Source organism: Onychostoma macrolepis, chromosome 24 (assembly GCF_012432095.1).
Source record: "Onychostoma macrolepis isolate SWU-2019 chromosome 24, ASM1243209v1, whole genome shotgun sequence".
Classification (NCBI taxonomy): domain Eukaryota; kingdom Metazoa; phylum Chordata; class Actinopteri; order Cypriniformes; family Cyprinidae; genus Onychostoma; species Onychostoma macrolepis.
In genome coordinates, this window is record NC_081178.1 from 17,450,654 (window position 1) to 17,473,235 (window position 22,582).

Genomic DNA, 22,582 nt, shown 5'->3' on the forward strand with positions numbered 1-22,582 from the left:
ATCACGAGTGGGGTGTAACTGGTGTGTTTTATGTTGTAGAATAAAACTTGAAAGTATCTTGAGCCTGTGTGAACCACGGACCTTATTTTAGGGATTTAACCAAAATCCCATTCAAAAAACCCATTGACTCTGGGACGTTGGAACCGGAAGTGCTAAAATGATAACTCGCTTCCGGGTTTTCGCCTACAAAGTGACATCATAGTTCCCCCACTCTATGATCACTAGATTTTATCCAGATGTTACTATAATGATTCTGTAAATGGTGATCAGCACCCAAATACTGTATATAATGTGGAAGTTACTGCCTTTTGCCTTGGCGTGACATCTCACTTTTTTGCAGACAGTGCAAAAGCAGAGTACAATATCAATATAGCGGTAAAAATCAAGTTTGAGATCATTTTCATTAAAACGTCTAATTGCCAGATTCCCAGCGTCCTACCTATAATTATTTTTTTCTGTACAAATACAAATCTTTTATGCCAGTTTTCTAAGTTTCACAGCTGCAATCCACCTGTCACTCAAGTGGCCACGCCCTTAATTATGCAGAATTTTAAGCCTTAATATAATTTATATGGATGAGTTATAAAAATATTCATCCCCCTCACAGTTGTCACGAATGGCAAAATTAGCTATATAAACCAAAAACACTTTTTGTACCAGGCTGTAAACATATTTTTATCTGCTGTAAAGTTTTTAACATGGGGAGTCTATGGGCCTGCCGGACGGACTCCCTTTTGGAGCCAGCCTCTAGCGGCCAGTCGATGAATTGCAGTTTTAGTCACTTCCCTGTTGGTTTCAAGAGAGGGAGCGGGAGGTCGCTTGGTTTTTACCCATTTCAGAGGTGGACAAAATTAGAATTTCAGTTCTCTGTTCTTGGCATGCGATGCCATGCTCACTGACGTTCAGTGTCACAAGCACACGCTCATTTTTAAATTTATTTTATTTTTTTACATAATTAATTAGGCTACTATTGGACATCCTTTATGTCTACCGATCCTTAATCAAACACATTAGCTCATCAGCTCATTAGTACTTGATTTAGTGCTTGTTTGAAGTGCAAGGCAAAATAAAGAACTGATTTAATATTACACTTCTGTGAATATGTAAGCATTTTTTTTTTTAATCTGATAAACACTATATGTAGGCTATAAAGGCTAAGGTTCAACAGAATGGTTTTGAGGAACAGAGAAAAGTGTCTTAATCTACCATCAGTTGTCAAGTCAAAGCAGTCTTAAATAGCCACCAACCAACGCCAACAGATGGCGACAGTGGTAACACATTGATCCAACAAAACCTGACAAACATGTCTTGTAGTTTGCAGTGGGAATTGGACTTCAGTGCACTTAAAGAGAGAATACACTATCATTTCTTAACACACTTAAGTACACATTTTAAAAAAGTGCACTTTGTAATAATGTAAAAATCAATCAATCAAAAATTACTCTCGCACACCTGTAGGTAATTGATAGGTGCGTAGGAAAAACAACGACAAAAACAAAAATAAAAAATCTAAAAGGATAAAAAGCTGTTGCAAGTACGGAGAGTGCGTGGGATTTATTCCATTTTGTTTTCTAATAATGTAAAAATACAACAATACCTAATAAGCTACAAAAGTTATTGAGTTAACAGATGTAAATGATTCTCTCTTTTACTTTTGTTGTTTGGTTAAAGGTCCCATGGCATGAAAATTTCACTTTATGAGGTTTTTTAACATTAATATGAGTTCCCCTAGCCTGCCTATGGTCCCCCAGTGGCTAGAAATGGCGATAGGTGTAAACCGAGCCTTGGATATCCTGCTTCGCCTTTGAGAAAATGAAAGCTGCCCAATCTGGAATCTTCCCTTTATGTCGTCATACGGGGAAAGGTTACCTCCCCTTTCTCTGCTTTGCCCGCCCATGAGAAAATTAGCTACTACCGTGCCGAGGCGAGCTCAATATTTTTTTTTCCTTGAGAGACATCATGGTTTGCAAACGAGCGAAGCATGACAGTTGCTCAGTGTTTGGATGTACAAATGAACACCGAAGTATTTTTTTAGTTCCTTCATCCGAGCCTATGGCTAGCATTAGCTACATGATAATAACTGTAACAGCATACATAAACAAACCAACTAAAGTACCGTATCCAGACAAAATATTTTAAACGAACCATTTTAAACGACGTCCTGCTGTAGCCGCTGAGTTGCAACTTCTTCGTCCGGTGCTTTTCCATCCGGATCAGATTCTGGGTCAAACTGAAAAGCTTGAACGACTGTGTGTCTACGAGCCATTGCGATACATCCACTGTCAACATTAGCACATGGTAGCGCATGCAAGCTGGTTAAGGCCACACACCCACCCTCCACCTTGCCCCGCCTCTCTCCTCCTCATTAGCATTTAAAGCTACAGATACAGAAATGGCACGTCCTAAGGAAAGCTCATTGTGGGACTGGCTCGTAGTGGCTGAAATTGTGCACTAAGGCTGAATTTCGGGAAAGAGACTTCAGGGATACAGAACTAGGGACCACTTAGGCCTATATAAAAGCATCCAAAAAGCAGCATGTCATGTGACCTTTAACATTATTAACACAGAAAACAGAAGGTATATGAGGCTGCTGTCACTTTCAGACCTAATGCACATATTCGTTTATTGACATATCTAATTACTGTTTACATTCATTTATATGGATACTTGTCAAGATAAGCATTTTAACATAACTTTGTGTGCATTTTCTCAGAAAGACTAAAAAGGGAATGCAATTTGGTACTCATTAGCTGTGTGAGAGGTGGCTTTCTGTGTGTGTCTTATAGGTGTGTGTGCTTACAGACAAAATCTATCACAGTGTGTGAGTACTGCATTCAGGTCTCATTTGTGGCGCCTTGCTTTGAATGGCTTAAAATCACTTGAATGCTTAACTGACGAGACTTAAAAACACATGAAAATTATAAACATTCTTGAGGAAGCCTATCATTCATACAGGTGATTATGGTTTTAGAGGGGCTGAAAAGACAGACAGGGGTGCTGAAACCCTGGCTTATCATAAATGCTTGTCAGTAGCCTACATTCAGCACTACACTAAAGCCATATTTCAAAATAAATAGACTCTCTAAAGTTCAGCTAATTGCATTTATTGCAAATTTAAACTGTTAACATGCAATTAAGTGTCCAAAAATTACATTCAGTTTGCACTTAAGTATAGTCTTTTAAGTATATTATTTCTGTAAGAAGCTGAAATGGTTTTAAACTTACATAGTTCACCTAAAAATAAAAATGTAAAATATTTATTTTATGTTCCGCAGAAGAGAAAAGTAAGACAGGTTCAAAACAACATGAGTGTGAGTAAATGACAGATTTTAAATTTTTGGGTGAACTATGCTTTTAAATGATGCAAACTGCTTCCCATTTTCCTGCTGCCCAGTGAATACATAAAATGATTGACAGGCATAAAGTACCTTATGTCTTCAGATGGGCTAAACAAACAATCTCACATTATTATTTCATACAAAGCCCAGGGCTATCATATATATGGCTGTTATATTTCAGGACACTTAATTCAGTGATATGTCTCAAATAATAAGGATAATTTCTTTGAAACTGCTTACAGTACATTTAATGGAGACATGGAGCATTCGTTAAAAAGCCACTTAACTGTTACAGACTCATATGGAACACATCTGCAGCTGTGTTTGAGATAGATGTGCATGACACCAGACCCATACTGTGGTTTGAGTATAACGAGAGAGTTACTGCAGGGACGCAAATTCATTGCCTGTTTCCCCTGGAGCCACACACAGAAACTCAGTCCCACACTGCAGGCTTACACACAGCAGTGGCTTTGATGAGGCTCCAAGCGCACACAAAGCACACAAGCAAATGCACACTACCCCAGGTCACATTTGCATATGGGCATTGTCTGTGGAATACAAACAAAATTGTTATTCTCAAAATTTGTGCTCACTTCATCGCAGTCTCCAACAAACTGCAATCATTTAAATGTATGCAAGTCCTAGTTTTAGTGTTTGTTTCTAAATTCACTTCTCCATTTCATCTATCTATCTCTGTCTGCCAGTCCATCTGTCCATCCATCTAATTGTTTATCTGTCCATCCAAACATCTAGCCAATCATACATCCATCCACCCCTCCATCTGTGCGTCCATCATTAGGTAAGTGCCAATAAACAAAATAAACTAATTCAAGTACTACTACAGCAAATAAAAAATTCTCTAACTGTTTTAAAACACTGTTAAACTTCTCTGATTAGAGCAGAGGTTTTCAAACTGAGGCTGCAAAGGAATGTCAAAGAAAAGGTTAAGAGAAAAACAAATAATAAGACATTTAATTAAATGAATAACAGTGTAGTAAAATAAAATAAAATAATAAGTTTGATTAAAATAATGCGCCTAACAGGACAGTAATATAGCGAGTAGAAGGAAATAATAATATAAATGAAATATTCTTCAAATGTGAACCTGGACCACAGAATCAGTCATAAGGGTCAATTTTCTGAAATAAATTTTCTGAAAGCTGAATAAATAAGCTTTCCATTGATGTATGGTTTGTTAGGATAGGGTAATAGTTGCCCGAGATACAACAATTTGAAAATCTGGAATCTGAGGGTACAAAAATATAAAAAATTAAAATCTAAATATCGAGAAAATTGCTTTTAAAGCTGTCCAAATTAAGTCCTTAGCAATGCATATTACTAATCAAAAATAAATATATAAGTATATAAATATACAATATATAAATATATAGCTACCTTTTGAATTTTAGGATGAGATCCACTAGCTTAAGGATGATCAATCATATTTGGGGGTCCGTGGCTTCCAAAAGATTGAAAACTCCTGGATTAGAGAACAAAACCTTTTGTATACCCAAGGCTTCTGCTCAGCCCTTTTGTATGAGCTTAAATCATACAAGATAGGGACTCTCAGCTTTAAAAAACAGATCAGTTTGAGCTGGCTGGGAACACCAAAAAGGATTTGAAACAGTGTTACCAGACAAAATTGAGTGTGTGAGAGTGTGTGACACACCAAACTGTATCAAAGGCTAACTAGAGCACAGCAAAACTCACTTAAAACATCAATGAAGTACAGCGAATTATATCAATGAAAACATCTCTGAAGATTTTCTTCGCTTGCAACATTTTACCTGAAGATGAAAAGGGAGCGATGTATTTTTTCTTCCACAGGAATCTCTCAGCTTAAAAAACATTGCACACCTCTATCAAAGCACCAGGGGGCCTTTCCACTGCGCAATCATTGATATGCAGAAAGTGTGTACGTGTTTGAGTGAGAATGAAGGAACAGAAACATCAATTAGAAGTGCCTTTGAACAGTGCGCAGTAGGGACAAAGGGAAATGCACATTAGCATATCCTTTAATTCTTATGCATGCACTCTGGGTCTCCTTCAAGGAACCCAACAATGTGCTGCACTAAATATGTGTGCGTACAACATATTCATTTGTCATTTTGTCCAAGGGAACTGCAAAGAGAGACAGAAAATTTATGGTTTATGGTACTAGTAGCATGTGTATTAATGAAAGCAACCCTAATGCGTTGTGACAAATTTAGTGAAAAAAGTGCCCAAGATGGCTGAGAAACCGAGAGAAATTATTATTAAAAAATGTAGAGTAGGTCTAGTTTATGCAATATTTATGTGTGCTGCGTATTTTATGCTTCTTATGGCTCATTTCCACCGTGCGATATGGGATACAGTACGGTTCGGGACCGAACACCCTGATCCAGCTTGTTTTCACCGCCAACAGTACCCTTACTTGATGGTGTATGCCGGAAAGTAGCAATCGACGATAAAGCGCAACAATACGCACAACTCTGCCTCTTTTTGTTAAATGTCAGTTTTAATGAACAATAATAGCCATTATAAATGTATAAGTACAAAGTATACGAGGCTTATATAAGAGGAAATAAAGACAAAAGCAAACAATTCAGTCAAACGTATGCTACAAAGTTGAAACCTCACTAACTGGATTTATATGGACCCGAATAATCCATTTTAGTAGCCCAGTCCGAATTTAAAAAAAAAAATCACACGTCTACACGTCAATGGGAATTAATAGGTCAAATCCAATTTAAATTTCAATCAGACTGTAAGGGGTGGTTTAAACATTTTCTAATCTGTTGGATAGGACATGTGAACACTTTGTCTGACTGAAAACCAAAAAAGTGAGGATAATATGTGCATAACATAGAAATTACATATTTGCCACACGTAACAAGCTCTTGTTGTTGAATTAAAAGTGTCATAAATGACTGTTGTGTCTTCTAAAATCTCCCATTGTCTGTGAAATGGTGCAGGACAAATCTTGTCCCACCAGTCCTTGCTTTAAACTCTCATCCACAGACACCTTCTTTTGGGTAAGGGAAGTGGCATTTTTACTGCTTGATAAACATAAGCAGCGTAGCACCAAGGTTTGTGTGCTTGTCGTCTCCTAATTAGGACCTGAAATCAATAAATATGAAGTCTGCCCTTTAAATCAAAGAAAAGAAGCAGGAGGATGGCTAGTATGCTCATCTTGAAACAACAGGAAACTGTATATTTCAAAAGGTCAAATCCAATTGGAAGCTTGTAACATATAAATGCACACATCAACCCGATCACTTTATTTACCGTTCTTGTAAACACTATGTTAAGATTCATCAATTGGAATGTTTCTAGTGTTCATTTCAGCAGGTAACTGCAGTGATTTGTATGAATAGGTATATATTTTTTTGTTTCATACAAATGTACAAAATGTGTTGATCACTAATGAGGGTCTGTTTCAGTTTGACCTTGAAAGAATGTGTAGTGTAAGCAGAAAACGGACAACGAGAGACTTGTGACATTGTAACAATGAGGGATTTCAGCAATTATGAAAATGTTTGCACAGAAGCTCAGATCCCCTCCCTCTCTACCACAGGCCCTTCTCATCTCTCACTCACCCTCAGTACCACTCGCTCTCCTTCTCTCTTCCTCGGCCCTCTCATCTTCAAACGCTACTCTTGAGGCATGGAGTTTGCCTTGTGAATATGAAACTGCTGAGATGTCAATTCAATTCACTTCAATTTACAGTCAGAGACAGAAGGGGAAAGAAAGCGAGAGAGAGCGAGAATGGAAAGGAAATGATAAAGTGTGAGCAATGAAAGGGTATTAATAAAATACATAATTTTGACCTATAAATAGAACTGCTATCATAAATACCCTTCTTCATCATATGTTGCTTTCTAAACCACAGAGACAAGCCGCATGTGAATAAATGGGAGAAACACAATTACTGTACGACAGGATGTCTCGCATTCTAGTTAAATAAGTAGTTCCAGTTAAAGAAACATACTTCATGCAAGTACTGTATGTTAATGCAAACACAAGTTCTCTCCTTCTATGGTCAATTTTCATGTCAATAACTGGTAGAACAACAGTTTGAAGAGAATTTTGCTCACATTTGTTAACATGCTAGCTAGCAACCTGAATATTAACACTTTTAACACTACTTGTTATGCAAGAGCTGAACACTTGCAAGCAGCTGGGCATGCATTTGAGACTGCGTTTGTGTACTTGAATAGAAAGTTGCTGGACTAAAACGCATAATATGTGCATTAACTGAACAAACCTTATAAATGCATTTTAGCTAAAGCAGTATTTTAATGGTGATTTGACATATGTTTCTGAAATATAGGCTTGGCAAACACTAGATTATGCAGACAAGTGCTATACTTGCATTCTTTCTGTGAAGCGCTATATAGCTAAATTATTTGTATTGATTAATACAAACAAATATGTGCAACTTGTTTTCTGATGGCTGTGCAGAAAAAACAAAATATGTGTGAAAAAACTATAAAAAAGAAATTGCAAGTCTTAAGAGGCCATAGATTATGATTATTTTAATTTTTTGTTTTCTCGTGACCTCGACATAACAAAAGCTATGGAAGTTCTACTTGACTACTACACTACAAAAAAATAAATAAAACAAACAAAAAACAAAATATATATTGTCACACCCATGGACTGTTTTGTTGTGTTTTTGCTCCCCATGTGTTCCCTGTGACCCAGTTTCTGTTGCCCAGTCTGATTGTTAATTTGCTCCAGGTGTGTCTTGTTTTCCCCTGATTTCCCTGCCTTTATAAGCCCCAGTCCATTCAGTTAGTGTTTGTCGGGTCTACTAGTTATGTTCATGTGTTTGTTGCCGTTTCCTTGTGGATGTACCCTGTGTTCTATGGATTAAAGACTATTGATTCTACTCCACGTTTCCCGCGTGTTCCTCCCAGCACAGTCCGTGACAGAAGACCCGACCTAACTTACAGTAACCTCCGTTTGTACCCCCCGTTTTGTTTCTCGTTTTACCCAGTGTTTTTTGTTTCCATTGTGTGGTTCCCCATGGACCCCATCCTTCGCCCCCGAATTCCTCCTCCTCCTGCTGAAGCAGGGGGAGCGTTCGCTCGAGGACCATACAAGACTGTTCCTGTGTTTAGCTAACGCCACCAGCGCTGTCGTCGAAGGATGGTCCTCGAGCGGAATTCGCCGCCTTCGTGGAGTGGACTCTGGACTCTCCTGGGGATGATCTCGCCAGATCGCCTCCAGGCCCAGTGCCCAGCCCACCATCTCCCCGCTGCGCATGCCTGAGCCCACCGCTAACGGAGAGCCAGAGCCCACCGCGACCAACGAGCCATCGCCGCACGGAGCGACAGAGCTGAGGATCGCCACGGTCAGCCGATACAAATGACGTCAGTCAAGGTGCGTGAGCCGGCAACAACGCCCACCTTGAGAGAGAACGCCACAGACTGCGTGAGCGCGGAGAGGAGCTCCACCCCTGCACCGCAGCTGAGGGTGAGCTGAGTATGGCGCGTGGATTGTGCCAACACGAGGGCCAGAAAGCTCCTGTGCCTGCTCCCCGTAAGCGTCCTCCAGAGCATGCGCTTCCAGAGCGCCCTCCAGTGCCCGCTCCCTGTAAGCGTCCTCCAGAGCATGCACTTCCAGAGTGCACTCCAGTGCCCGCTCCCCGTAAGCGTCCCCCAGAGTCCACGCCTCCAGAGCACCCTCCAGTGTTGGCTCCTGTTCCTGAGGTCTGCCCTGGAGGTCTGGAGGCTTTCAAATGCCCACCCACACACCCACCCACCCACTCCTGCCTCCTCCACCGCTGTCGTCTGGCAGCCCCTCAGCTCGCCCTCAGCCCACCATCTATGCGGTGCGAGCTCGGCGGGACTACCATCCTCCAGCGTTGCCGTGGTCGGAGTTTCCCTCGACTCCGCCTCCTGCCTCAGAGGCCCGGACTCCGCCTCGGCCTGTTGACCCGTCGGCTCCACCATGGCTCCTAGCTCCCTCCTCTCCACCGTGGCCCGGCAATCCACTAGCTCCGCCGGGCTCCCTCGTCCCTCCGGCTCCGCCTTGGTCTGGCATCGACCATCCTGCACCTCGGGACTCCACTCCTCTGGCTTCGCCTCGTCCCTTCTTCCCTCCGGCTCCTTCATCTCCTCGGCCCCTCTGTCGCTCCGGCTCCACCGCGGCCTCCCGTATCCACGCCTCTGCGACGGTCGCCGCTGTTATCGGCGGCCACTCCTCCTCCACGGCTCCTTCCCCCGTCGGCTCCACCGTGGGCCATCATGGCTGTGGCCTGGGTCCTGCTGGGCGCCACCTGTTCCGGATCCCTCCTGGCTCCTCCCTCCTTCGTCACCTCCCTGGTCTCTGTCAGCCGGCCCCCTCCCAGGTGTCCGTCCTCCTCCTGAGCCTCCGCCTTTGTTGCCACCCGTTTCCCCCACTGTGTTGTTCGGAGGTGCAAGGACGCACCTCCCGGGAGGGGGGAGTAATGTCACACCCCTGGACTGTTTTGTTGTGTTTTTGCTCCTCATGTGTTCCCTGTGACCCAGTTTCTGACTCCCAGTCTGATTGTCAGTAAATTTGTTTCCTTGTTTAGGTAAATTGTTGTGATGTTTAAAATAAAATGTGTGGGGAAAAAAATTGGGCTAATGGGCTTTGTAATATCTAACAATTGTCATAACTGTAACTTCACATTTCACAGGTGTGACTTTCTATTTCAAAATTGTGACTTTATATATCACAATGTGACAATGTAATTTATATCTTACAACTCGTACTTTGTTTATTGTAATTTTGACTTTATATCTCATAATTACCTTGTATAAGTACATTACATAAATTATTTAAAATGTTTCTGCAAATGGACACATGGGCGCACATATGGGTGGTGCTCACCACACCACAGTGATTCCCTGTACAATAAAACGTGCAATTTTATATCAATCTATGCCGCTGCATGGCTCTTTTCAGGCCACATATCCAATATCAAGGACAATGGAAAACCTCCAGACCCAGACCTGTGTGATCATTAGTCAAACATACACATTCACAAATGCAAAGCATGTTTCTAGTTGGGCTGAATCCAAAAGGTGAAACAATGCAACAGAGACACACAATAGGGCTCTGATAGAATGAGGTTAGTGAACTGAATCAATGAAACACAGTAAAGCATTATGACACAACAGCAGGTGCTCAGAAAACAGTTTCCTGATGTACTGGGATGGAACTGTAGAGATGCAGGGAGGTAATGTTCCCAAGATGCCAGTGCAACTGGGATTCAGTGAGACAGAATGGGCAATTGAGATTACTGGAATGTGCAAAGAATTTCTGATCTCATGCTGACCGGAAAAAAAAAAAAAAGAAGAAAAATCAGAACAATCATTTTTACACTGATGTTTTACACTGCTGGCTTTCATGCCAGTAAAACCTCACCTAGAATTAACCTGAACTGAAGAAAAGGGAGGCAAAGAGGGAGCACTGCATCAGAAATATCAGACAAACAAATAATGTACATTTACATTTTCACTTCTCAGTGCAGCTGTGAGTGGTTATGAGGCCAGATTAATAGTCAAACACAAATCAAGTACACCCTCAATTCCTTCAGGAATAGAAATATTTATATGGTCTATACTAAGAAAGGCTTAGCCTAACTATAGCACTGCTTCTTGGGATACCTGTCAGGATGTTAACAGTCACAGAACAGGTCTTTCTGAGTTTTCTTTCTGAAATGTCACGAGTGAGGATAAGTAGAGCTAACAAAGTTGTTGATCTTGACTAACATCATTCATGTTGAGGTAAAAGTTAACACAGAGGAACAGAAGCAGGATAATATTCATTTAATGTGTGGGGAACGCTCCTCTGTGCCTGACAAAATTAAATACAGCAGCCTCACTCCAAACCCAGACTGATGGCTTAAACTCATTTGGAGTAGTCTGATGGTAAAAGCTGCCAAATAAAACTTGCTCAATAAATTAGCCATTTCTCGGCTTTAGCCCATTTTCCAAAAGAATAAGCATTCTTGTGTGAACATTTAAAAAAAAAAAAAAGAAATTAGTCATTCTATTCAGCAAGTATAGACTAAAATGATAAAAATGTGACATTAAAGACATTTATAATGTTAAAAAAAAAATCTATTTCAAATAGAATTTCTATTCATTAAAGAATCCTAAAAAAAAATGTTTTCCACACTGTTTCCATGGTTCCACAAAAATATTTTCAACATTGATAATGAAAAGAAAAGTTACTTACATCACAGCAATATATTAGATTTTAATATATATATTATAAAATATATAAAAAAAGGTGTTATTTTACATTGTAATACTTTTTCATAATATCACTGTTTTTTACTGTATATTTAATCAAATAAATGCAGCCTTGGTGAGCACAAGAGACTTTTAAACACATTTTAAACACACTTATTTTAAACAAACAAACAAACAAACAAAAAGCTTACCACCCCCAAGTTTTTGAATAGTATACTTCTTCCCAGTCCCAAAAGTTGATTTGAAACTAAATAAAAAAAAAAAAAACTAAATGTGCTGAAGAGTGCCAAACCTGACATAACATAGTGTTGTTTTAGAAAATGGCCATTACTGAAAGATGGGGAAGCAAAAACTAAATTAGACCTGCAAAATTTATCACTAATAAATTGGTGTTGCTAAACCTGGTTTTATCCTCCTTACTACAAATTGATTGCTTTGCTAATCCAAGTTTGTGTCTTCTTAATGATGATTCTGGTCTCTGTATAAGCTTAATACAAAAGAGAATGTTATTTGCTGGTTTTATGGCTGCGAAGAAGACAATAATACAAAACTTGTTTACACCGCACATGTGTGGAAAAACATATTGGATCTATAGCCTCCTGAAAATAGTGACTCGTGAATGTACAACAGCGCAAATTAATGGGGCCAAGCCCTCTACTGTTGATGCTTGGCAGTGTTTTTCCTTTAACATACTTGATTATATAAAGGAATGACTTGTTTTGTTTTTTCTCTCTTGACTGGACTCTTTAAAGTATTGATTATATGTCTGTTGTTTTGTTTTTTGTTGTTTTGAATGGATGTTGTGATGTTGTGTGTAAAAAAACAAAAACAATAAAAGTTGGGTCCCACTTTATATTAGGTGGCCTTAACTTCTGTGTACTTACATTTAAATTAATAATTTGGCACAATGCACTTCTTGTGTACATACATGTTTTTACATTGTACTTATATATTTAAAAATACCTATATGTAGTTACATCTGTAATTAATTTGTGTAATTACAATTATAATTACACTGTTGACCCATCCCTTACACCTTAACCCACACTTAAACCTATCCATACCACCAAACCTGTCCCTAACCTTACCCGTATCCCACCTCAATAGCAGAAAAAGTGTTTTGCAATACAGTATGACCACAATAAGTACTTTTTGATGCAAGTACATAGTAGTTAAGGCCACCTAATATAAAGTGTGACCAGAAGTTGATAAAATAAATTGGTGTTGCTGTGCATTTTATAAAGGTTAGCCAGTTATAACAAAGGGCATTTATATAAAAGACTTCAAGGTAAAAAAAAAAGCCAAAATGGCTAAATTAAATGGCTAAACTAAATTACTGTGTAAAAAATGTTCTTGGTGCCAGAAACCTAACATTATAAGTGGACCGCCAAGGGGGGAAATGAAATGAAAAAAAAGACCTTTAAGGAAAGTTTCTCAAAGTCGAAGGGGATTTTCATATGCCAACAAGCTTTTAGGGACATCAGGTATAGAATTCACTCAGCTGCAATGGCTGACCCACAACTAAAAATACCCTTGCTGAAAATGAACAAAAGGAAAAGAGAGGGACCCATTCGCTTTAACCCTCCTGGGCTATTTCCTCCCATCCTTTTAACTGAGACGAGAGAAAAGAGACTAAACAGGCAATATAAGCTCTTGGTGACACTCCAATATACAGGCTGCTTCAAAACCCAGCGCTATAACCCAGCATCTATGACAGCACCACAATCACAGAAACATACACATGCACAATTAAAAAGCCAAAACTAATCAGGCAGATGGAGTACCAGTGCCTTAGATCTTCAAATAAAACAATTTGCTGGGAGTGTGTCCAATCTAGATCAGAGAAGGTCATTAGATCATAGTAGCGCCTCTGCTAAAACCGTGCCCTTGGGAAAAGGACTCATCCATGCATTAGCGCCGAATATAGTCAGCAGAGAGGATCATATCTAATGTGTGTTCTGTTGATTATATAACCATATCTGCTGGATGACTGTAGACATGATTATTAGCAGCAGAATAACAAACTTCTGGATTATATGCACGAAAACGTCACATTTATGCATTTGGCAGATGCTACTATCCAAAGCAACTTAGCATTCAAGATATACATATCTTTTGAGCTAGAGGAACTAAAAATAAAGGTTTCAAAAATAAATTAAAATAATCTAAAGAACATTCTTCCACAATAAAGAACCTTTTCTGTAATGGTATGGTTGGATGGATGTTAAAGGTTCTTCAGGGAACCAGTAAAGACCCTAGTTTCATGAGTGTACAGGAAGTGTGTTCACAAGTGCCAGCAAGGTGATGGAAGAAAAAAAAATAATGAATAAAGATGAATAAGTCATTATCAGGAATTTCTTATGTATTTTAATAGCACAAAGGAGAAACCTCATCCGTTAATATGGCAGATATACACTAATGTATCCATTACCTCAAACCATTAACATACAACATAAAGGCATTAACACAAATGTGCCATTAATGCTAATGATAATGAAGGAAATGCCATTGTTAGTGTTTCATGAGAGAATTTACTTGAGAGATTGTCTTGGTATCTAAGAGAGGAACACACATAGAAGCACTTTACCTCATTAACATCAATCAAACACAAAACACAGATGATATATGTGCCACATGCTCACAATAATACATTAGCACATGGCTGGTGCTAAAACGTGCACTGACAAATGACAAATAGCCATAAAGCTTACAGCTGCAGCCTGCCAACACAATATGACAAACACACATGATTTTCAAGACCCATTAAAACTGTGAAGATGACCAAGTAAAAATATTAGTTTAATCATGCAATAATATATTGATTTCTAGGTTTTTGAAATAATAAATTATATATGTAGGCTACTACCATCGAAAAAGTTTGGGGTCAAGTTTTTAATGCTTTTGAAAGAAGTCTCTTATACTCATCACATCTGCATTAATTTGATCAAAAATACAGTAATACAATGAAATAGTATTACTTAAAAAATTTTTCTTAAATTCTAAATATAATAAGTTATTATACTTAATATTAACTTAAAATAACTTGCATTTTAAAATTTAATTTATTCATGTGATGGCAAAGCTGAATTGCAGCCATTACTTCAGTTTTCAGTGTCACATGATCCTTCAGAAATCATTCTAAAATGCTGATTTGGTGCTCAAGAATCATTTCTTATTATTATCAATGTTTAAAAAAAATGTGCTGCTTAATGTATTTGGTATTTGTGGATATACATTTTTTCCAGTATTCTTTTTCAGGATTCTTGTGACTGCATTTGTGCCTACTTCCAGGAAGTATCATATTTTCTACACTTGCACTCATGTTAGCAGTGTATGTGAGGTAAAAGCCTTCAGGAGAGGGTCAAGTAAGGAGACGTATAATTCAATTTTGACTGAAGACATCTTTCCAGGCGGCTTCCTCTCTGTCAACTCAGATTACAGAACATTTAAAAGCTGCTCTGCTCTCTTCAATTACTGTCATCCTCATCCATGGGATGCTTTATGACTGCCCCGTGTCCCTATGCGTGTATGAATGGACACTAAAAGCATCTGAAAATCTGTATTGCAGTAAAAATGTTCTGGTATCGTTTTGAAGATTAATTATTCTGATTATTATATATTAAACCAGATGTTATATTCTGAATATTATGTGAGTGAGTGGTGCCACTACAATGCTAGTGCGTTCTAAATTTGTACTGGCCCAAGTCACAGGAACCCACCATCAAGAATCTGTGATATTAATGTTTGTAGATATGGTCCTGTTTCAGCCCATTAATCATCCAGCAAGCATTAAGACTGATTAGTCACATAAATTCAAATAATATTCATGTCTGCATCACCAATAGTGCGGAAAAAGTTACACACTAAAATTAATTCCCTAAACCTAAATATAAAAAGACAGTTCCATTCAAAAAAAGTATTTTGTTTTTTTACAAAGAATTTAATACTTCTATTCCACAAGGTTGGATTCAATTCACAAAAAGTGAAAGTAAAGACATTTATCTCAAACAAATGCTGTTGAACAAATATTTTTGAACAAATACTTTATATTCCTCAAAGAATATTGAAAAAAAAAAAACTAGTACTGTAAATAATTCAATTTTTCAATGTACAAAAGCTGCTAGAAATGTGGCACACACATACACAGAATTTTCAAAGGTTAAATATGACATTGAATTGAAACGCAAAATCTGGTGGTTTAATTTCATAGATGGATGCAGGTTATGCTGAGAGAGACTTTTCATTACATGAAGTTTTCTAGATGTTTCTTCTTCGGCTCTGGTTTTACACTGCTTTCTTGTATCTTTCTTATACACCCACCCACAGATTGGATGATTGGAGCAGACCTCAACCTATTACGCTTGTCAGGCCCCATCTGCACATGCACATAACATTATTTCACCATCTGTGTGTTGCGCCATCCAAACGCTCATGTCTGTGTTGCTGTCTGGAGCTTACAAGATGCAGTGATACTTAATGACAGTGCAAAGAGACAAATCTCACTTCAACTTTATAATGGCATAAACATAAACATGCACAAACATGAAAATACACATTTTTATGTTTAAAAGGGAACATACACTGTTGTGATGTCTTACTGAACGTGTTAAGTGTAAGTGTGAGTGGAGATGTGTGACTGTAACATCTGAGTCAGCATTTCTCTCTCTTTCATACACACACATGCACACATGCACATGATACACCTACCTAAAAAAATGTTCAGGGTTAATGAAATATTGACATTATCTGTAACATATTACCACAGAAAATAATTTCGACCTTTACCTCTATGAGGAAGGACACACACACACACACACACACAAAGTATTACATCTACTGGAATTACTGTACATACTGTACGTACCGAAAAAAGTATTTTTTTTAATGAAAGAATCTAAGCACTTCAGCAAAAACACCTCTATAATATTTTACCCTATAGATATCCAGTGTAATTGTATAAATGTAAATAAACATTTTATCATATTTAAAAAAAAAAAAGAAAGGACAATAATATCTGTGGAAATGTCACATATCACTGACACTGCTGACTGTCTTGAACCCAGAACATTCCTTTAATTACAAACCCAATATAAATGCCATTATATGCTCTTTACAAAAGCAATTAAAATGCTTTCCTTATTATGCATAGATGATCATTACAGCAAAAGAAAAAAAAAACTTAATTTAGATGGTGATTCTAAGCTCTCTCAAAAGGCCATCTGACTACATAACCACATTAATTTCAAGTAACGCATAATTTCATTCCTTGTTGCTGTAATCAGTTTTGTGAGTGGAAAGCCGGTGTACGTCTCTTGAAATATTGCTAAGCAAGAGACATAGAAAATCATTATTTGCTGTTACCGTGAAATGCATGTAGATATCTGGTTATATGAAATCTGTGAGTCCGATTTTTCATACAGCAAACATTTCATGGAAAGAACATGAAAGGAAATTCGCTGAGAATTAGTGCTGGTGGAGAATCCACGCCTCGGGCACGGAGTGAGTGTACGTGAGAGAAAAAAGATATGAAGAGAGAGGGAGACAGCAAATAAGACAGTGAGAGACAGTATGAGCGAAAAACAGCAAAGGATGATGGGATGTATTTTCCTGATTGATTCATATTGTGCTGCACACCACTGATTCACACTGCTGTACATTTTAAAGGGACAGTTACCCAAAATGATAGTAATTCTTATTATTCTTTACTCACACTTGTATTGTTACAGGTCCATTAAAACGGAGAAACTCACAGAAAGAATCACAGTTCAGGTTTGGAATGACATGAGGGTAAGTAAATAATGACAGAATTATTATTTTTTTTCAACCCACATGCATTTAGACCACATGACACATTAAAACTATAAATAATCAACATATGCTGTAGAAATTTTCACCATCTCTATCCTAGTCCTTTCTGCTCTCTCCTATCTTGCAGTCTTGCTTTGTGAAAAACTCTAACAGACAGTCACACACACCATCAAATCTCCAATGGGCTGGGTACATATTCAGCAGTCGTAAAAGCCAGCATTTAGTAAATCAAACATGGCTGGAAAAGGGTTATCACTGCTCAAGCATGAATAAATATCTGGGTAAGATGTTATCCAGGCTGTAGGAAAATATGCCACTGAAAGTGACAAAAACGCACCAGATATTTAAAATGCTGATGCAAAAAATGCTAGTAATAATAATATTAATTATAATAATAATGTTGAAAAGTAAAAATAATGCTTGCTTAGTTTGAAAAACAAAACTGTTAACCTGTTAATAATCAGTTCCACTTTATTTTCTGACATGGACCAGTATTGCCATAAAAATACACTTCGCTACACTTCAATACACCCTCTTGCTTCATATTTCCGTACACTCACTATACTAGTGGCAATTTCAACATATCTAAAGATTTCTGAGGGATAGGTTTAACTTAGTTTAAATTTAGTTTGATTTGCATAGAGCTTTTCACAGTACAGGTTATTTCAATTCAGGGGAACTCCTCAAGATGTTCAAGTTGATGAGGAAGAAGGTTTAACAACCTATTTTATTTTATTTCTTATGTACCCCAACAGTTCCATCAATAAAGCTCAAGCACCTATTCCTAAACACGAAACCAGAAAATTGTGCCTAAAACCTATTATATTTAAACCATTTAGCATTATATTTTAAAAGCCACTTATCAAGCAATACTGCGTGTCTAAAACAAAATCACGCTATAAACATTTTTTGTTTTATTTCCTTATTTCCATGTGCCCCTTGCAACCTGCTTGAACGATGTGTGTTGCCATGTACACCAGCAGGTGTGGTGTCTCCCTTGTCCAGATGAAATTGCATAACACTGTGCATTTTGTAACATGTCCATTTACCAGGAAGTACAGACATGGCCCCCCTATCCTTATGTGTATGTATTTACACACATGTACATGTATGCCAGAGGACACTTACCTGCTCTTTTGGCAGGCGGCGCAGATATAGCCCCTCTCGCTCTGACTGTAGGTGCGGCAGGCTTTGCAGACGTTGTAGTGGCAGTCCAGACACGGGCGCTTGGGGTTGAGCAGGAAGGTAAAGGGAGAGCAGCAGCGGATGCAGCAGTGCTCGTTGAACTTGTGCTGCTTGGACAGAAGCAAACAGCGACTACCCTCCTCCTCCAGCTCCTGCTTCATTTCACTACAGAGAGAGATGGGGGGATTGGAGGGGAGGGGTTGGAGGAGAGCGAATGAGAGAAGGAGTGGGAGGGGTTAAAGGGAGAGGAGGGGGAAGTGAACAAGGGGATGGAGAGAGAGAGATGGAGAAAGGTGAGCAAGTGCATCTGAAGGAGAGGTTGAAGGCGCACAGTCATGCAGAATAATTGGAGATTCTGTGAGGAATGAAAAATTAAAGGAAGAATAATTCTGCAGAAGTGTGGGGCATACGGACACAGTCTATTTCATTTCTCTTTGTCAGTCTCTGTTTATACACACACACAAACAGACACGAATATGTGGATAAAGCCACAACAAAGCTGGACTGGAACTGAAAAACAGAACACAGCCCACAGCAGATACCCAATGTATTGCTGTCCTCTGAAATCTAGTGAGCTGTATTGATGGTCACATTTAAAACCGGTTAATGAAGCTTCAAAACATTTATAAGTCTTTCGTTTTAAATCATTGGTTCGGATTTTGTATCAAACTCACAAATTCATATGATTTCAGTAACCAAGGCTTTATTACGTCATACTGTTTTGAGCTTTGGGGTGCTTCTCAAATGGAAGGCTGTATTCTAGTGAGGATGCATCGTTCCTAATTCAGTCTTTCTGATGCCTCAAGGCTAGAGTCCTGCCCATGGTTAACAGCACAAAAATACTATATTATACTAAATTATAATTTGAAGAATACATTAAATTTAAAATGTATCTTTCTTTTGAGGCCTATTTCTATTACAACATGACTTTCTGTTAATGTAGTGCAGGTAGTGACAACCGTCTGTGGTCTCCCTATGGTTTACATTATGCACAGTTTAGCATTATGTGATTAATTTACAGCAAAAAAAAATAAATAAAAGAAAGAAAGAAAGAATTCTAATGAATCAGCACTAGATGGCGATGACCTGGTGAACCCATAGTGGAGGTGCGTCCAAACTCATTCCTGGAGGGCCACTGTTTTAACAGTTATGGAAACTGAACTACGGAGACAATTCAGATTCTGCTGTAAAGCAGCTCTAAAAAGATAATAGTTTCATTATTCAGCTCAGTCAGTTTTGGTTCAGTTCTGATCAATAACAATGTGAAGTTCATCAGTGTCATCATTTTGATTAAAAATGAGGGCAATTCAGCTATAAGCAGTTCTAAAAAAGACATTAATGTCGTTCTTTATTCAGCTCGAGGCAGTTGAATGTTGATTCAATTCAGCTCGATAACAGTGTCAATGTTGCAAGATGCGATTCAGCTGTAAAGCAGCTCTAAAGAAGACGATAATGCCATCATCCAGCTTAATTCAGTTCAAGTTGTTCTGATCCGATGGTGTCATATCGATGAATTTCTGAAAGTTAAGTTTCCTTCAGACCACAAATAACCAAGCCAAAAGGCAATAGTGGCAAGAAACCTAAACTCCATCAGGTGACAGAAATGGTAAAAAAAAAAAAAAAAAAAATATATATATTTTCTTTACCAGGCTCAGTCAGGGGACAAGTTCTCTTCTGGCCTAAATGAACGAACACAGTATGATATTGATAATATGATACTGGGGTACATCGTACAACTGACATTGAGAGTATAATGTATGTCATAATTTAGAGACAGATTTAAGATTGAAAAACACAGTTATACAAATGCTAAAAATGTGACCTTCAGATGACAGATCGCTGTCATATAGCACACCCAGGTTCTCGACTGATGACGAAAACCTGACAGTTTAGCATCTAGAGTTAAGCAGTATTCTGTTGTTTTTTTGTGTGTGTGGAGGTTTTGGAGGTCCAATGATTAAAACCTTTGTGTTTTTCTTAAATTTATTAAGAAGTTACTAGTCATCCGATATTTGAGAAGCAATGGCCCTAGTACTGAGCCTTGTGGTGTTCCATAAAATTACATCATCATAACTTGTGATTGAAGGAAAGGAAAGGACATGTGGCCACACTTGGAATTTGTGCTCTGCATTTAACTCATCCAAGTGCACACACACAGCAGTGAGAAGTGAACAAACACACACACACACACACACACACACACTGTGAACAAACACCCGGAGCAGTGGGCAGCCAATGCTGCAGCGCCCAGGGAGCAGTTGGGGGTTTGGTGCCTTGCTCAAGGGTCTCACCTCAGTTGTGGTATTGAGGGTGGAGAGAGCGCTGGACATTCACTCTCCCCACCGACAATCCCTGCCGGACATGAGACTCGAACACACAACCTTTGGGTTACAAGTCCGACTCTCTAACTATTAGGCCACGACTGCACAATATGATATGATATGATGATTAGTGCAGGGGGCAGTGCAGGGGTGCCTAAAGAACCTTAACACAACAAGGCAGTGAGATGTAGTTCGACTGCCAAGATGCCAGTCTAGCTCAAGTTTATATAGACAAACAATTAAAAGGCAGCACAATGGAAGACAAAATATGGTTTAGGATCTGACTAAAACCAGGTAGGAGGCTGCATAAATAAGGTGCCTGTGCAAGAGCCTTTGCGTAGGGTGTGCATCTGTGATCCCATTGAAATGCTGGCTCCATAGGCAGCTCACAGGTCAGCCAACCCACAGGGAAAAGTTCCGATGCCCTGACTCACATGCTATACATTCAGCTAGGCAAATGAGCAATATATTTAGTCTGCCCACCGCTACACACATGAGTCTGAGTATTAGCTAAGTAAGTGTAAGAAAATCAGCAAGAGCAAATGATCATTCCATTAAATTCTTCCACTCTGCCTGCCCTGCAACTCTGAAGCTTTGATTAATTTTAACCTATTCATATTTTAAATACAGATGCACTGCTTTTGACCAGGACGCCTACAAGCAAGCTGTTACATTTCAGAGCAACATGCCAGACCAGTATCAAGCTTTTTGTTTCAGAGGAGGGGTTAGAAAGAGTATTTACCACAATGGTGTCTAATTTATCCTAATTAATAGTGGAAAGCTTATGAAGCAGACACTGTTAAGCCATGAGGATGAAAAGAGATTTTGAGGGTTTAGGAAACACATGGATGCATTTGAATGCACACATGTAATGTGCATAATATTACTTCGAAATCATAAATCGATGGTTTTGGTTGCTAAGCAAGTTAATGGAAATGGTTTGCATTAATGGATTGAGATAATTCCTAAACTTGGTCTAATTGGATGTTCACGCTCATATACCCTATGTTGACATTTAGATTACCTTTGCTATGATCTAATGTGTACATAATCTTTAAAAACACAAAAAATGTAATAAACACTTTAATCTTTAGAAAATATAAAAAATAAATTATAATTTTCCATACTGTACGTTATATCTAAATTCATGAGAAGTATTTTAAATGATTAGTTTTAGTTTTTTATTTTGGCGAAATTACACACCTATTTTTAAAATTGTTTTAAAACGCAAGTAGACAGATCGTTTCTTCTATATTGTGATTTACAGTACATCAAAATGGAGGCAGATGAACACAAGCTTGCAGGGACAGGTGTACAAGCTTGCGTAGACAGCTAGAGAGAAGTCTCTTGTTCCATTGCTAGATTCAGTTATGAAATTGTAATTATTTTTAAAAAAATGCACGGATAAATTGTTCACAATAAGTTCTGTAAAATGCATTTAGAAAATAGGTAGGTTGAATTTACATTTCAGACCTACTTTAAAAAATTGCCAGTAAGTCTTAAATGGACATGTCCTTGATGAACATGTTGTGGTTTTCTCATTCCCTTCGGTGAAGATGTTCCATTAATATGTGAACTCAGCACAGAAAGATAGCCATCATCACTGAGGCTGGCAGTGGTTTGCTTCCCATGTTAGAAGCCAGTGGGAGAGGAACATCAGCATTCAATGCCTGTGAATAATTTCATTTAGGTAGGCTCATCTGATGAGGTTTGA

The 22,582-nt window shown here is 38.5% G+C and overlaps 1 protein-coding gene across 6 annotated transcripts in view; it reads right to left on the bottom strand.

The window, feature by feature from the left end:
- The window catches only part of myripb (myosin VIIA and Rab interacting protein b), a 240,122-nt gene that overhangs the window by 62,882 nt on the left and 154,658 nt on the right, over window positions 1-22,582 (bottom strand). For all 6 annotated transcript variants that reach the window (XM_058765740.1, XM_058765739.1, XM_058765742.1 and 3 more), the window contains one exon: window positions 18,491-18,712. In XM_058765740.1, the coding sequence (XP_058621723.1) occupies window positions 18,491-18,712 (222 nt within the window). The remainder of the gene's footprint in view (window positions 1-18,490; window positions 18,713-22,582) is intronic.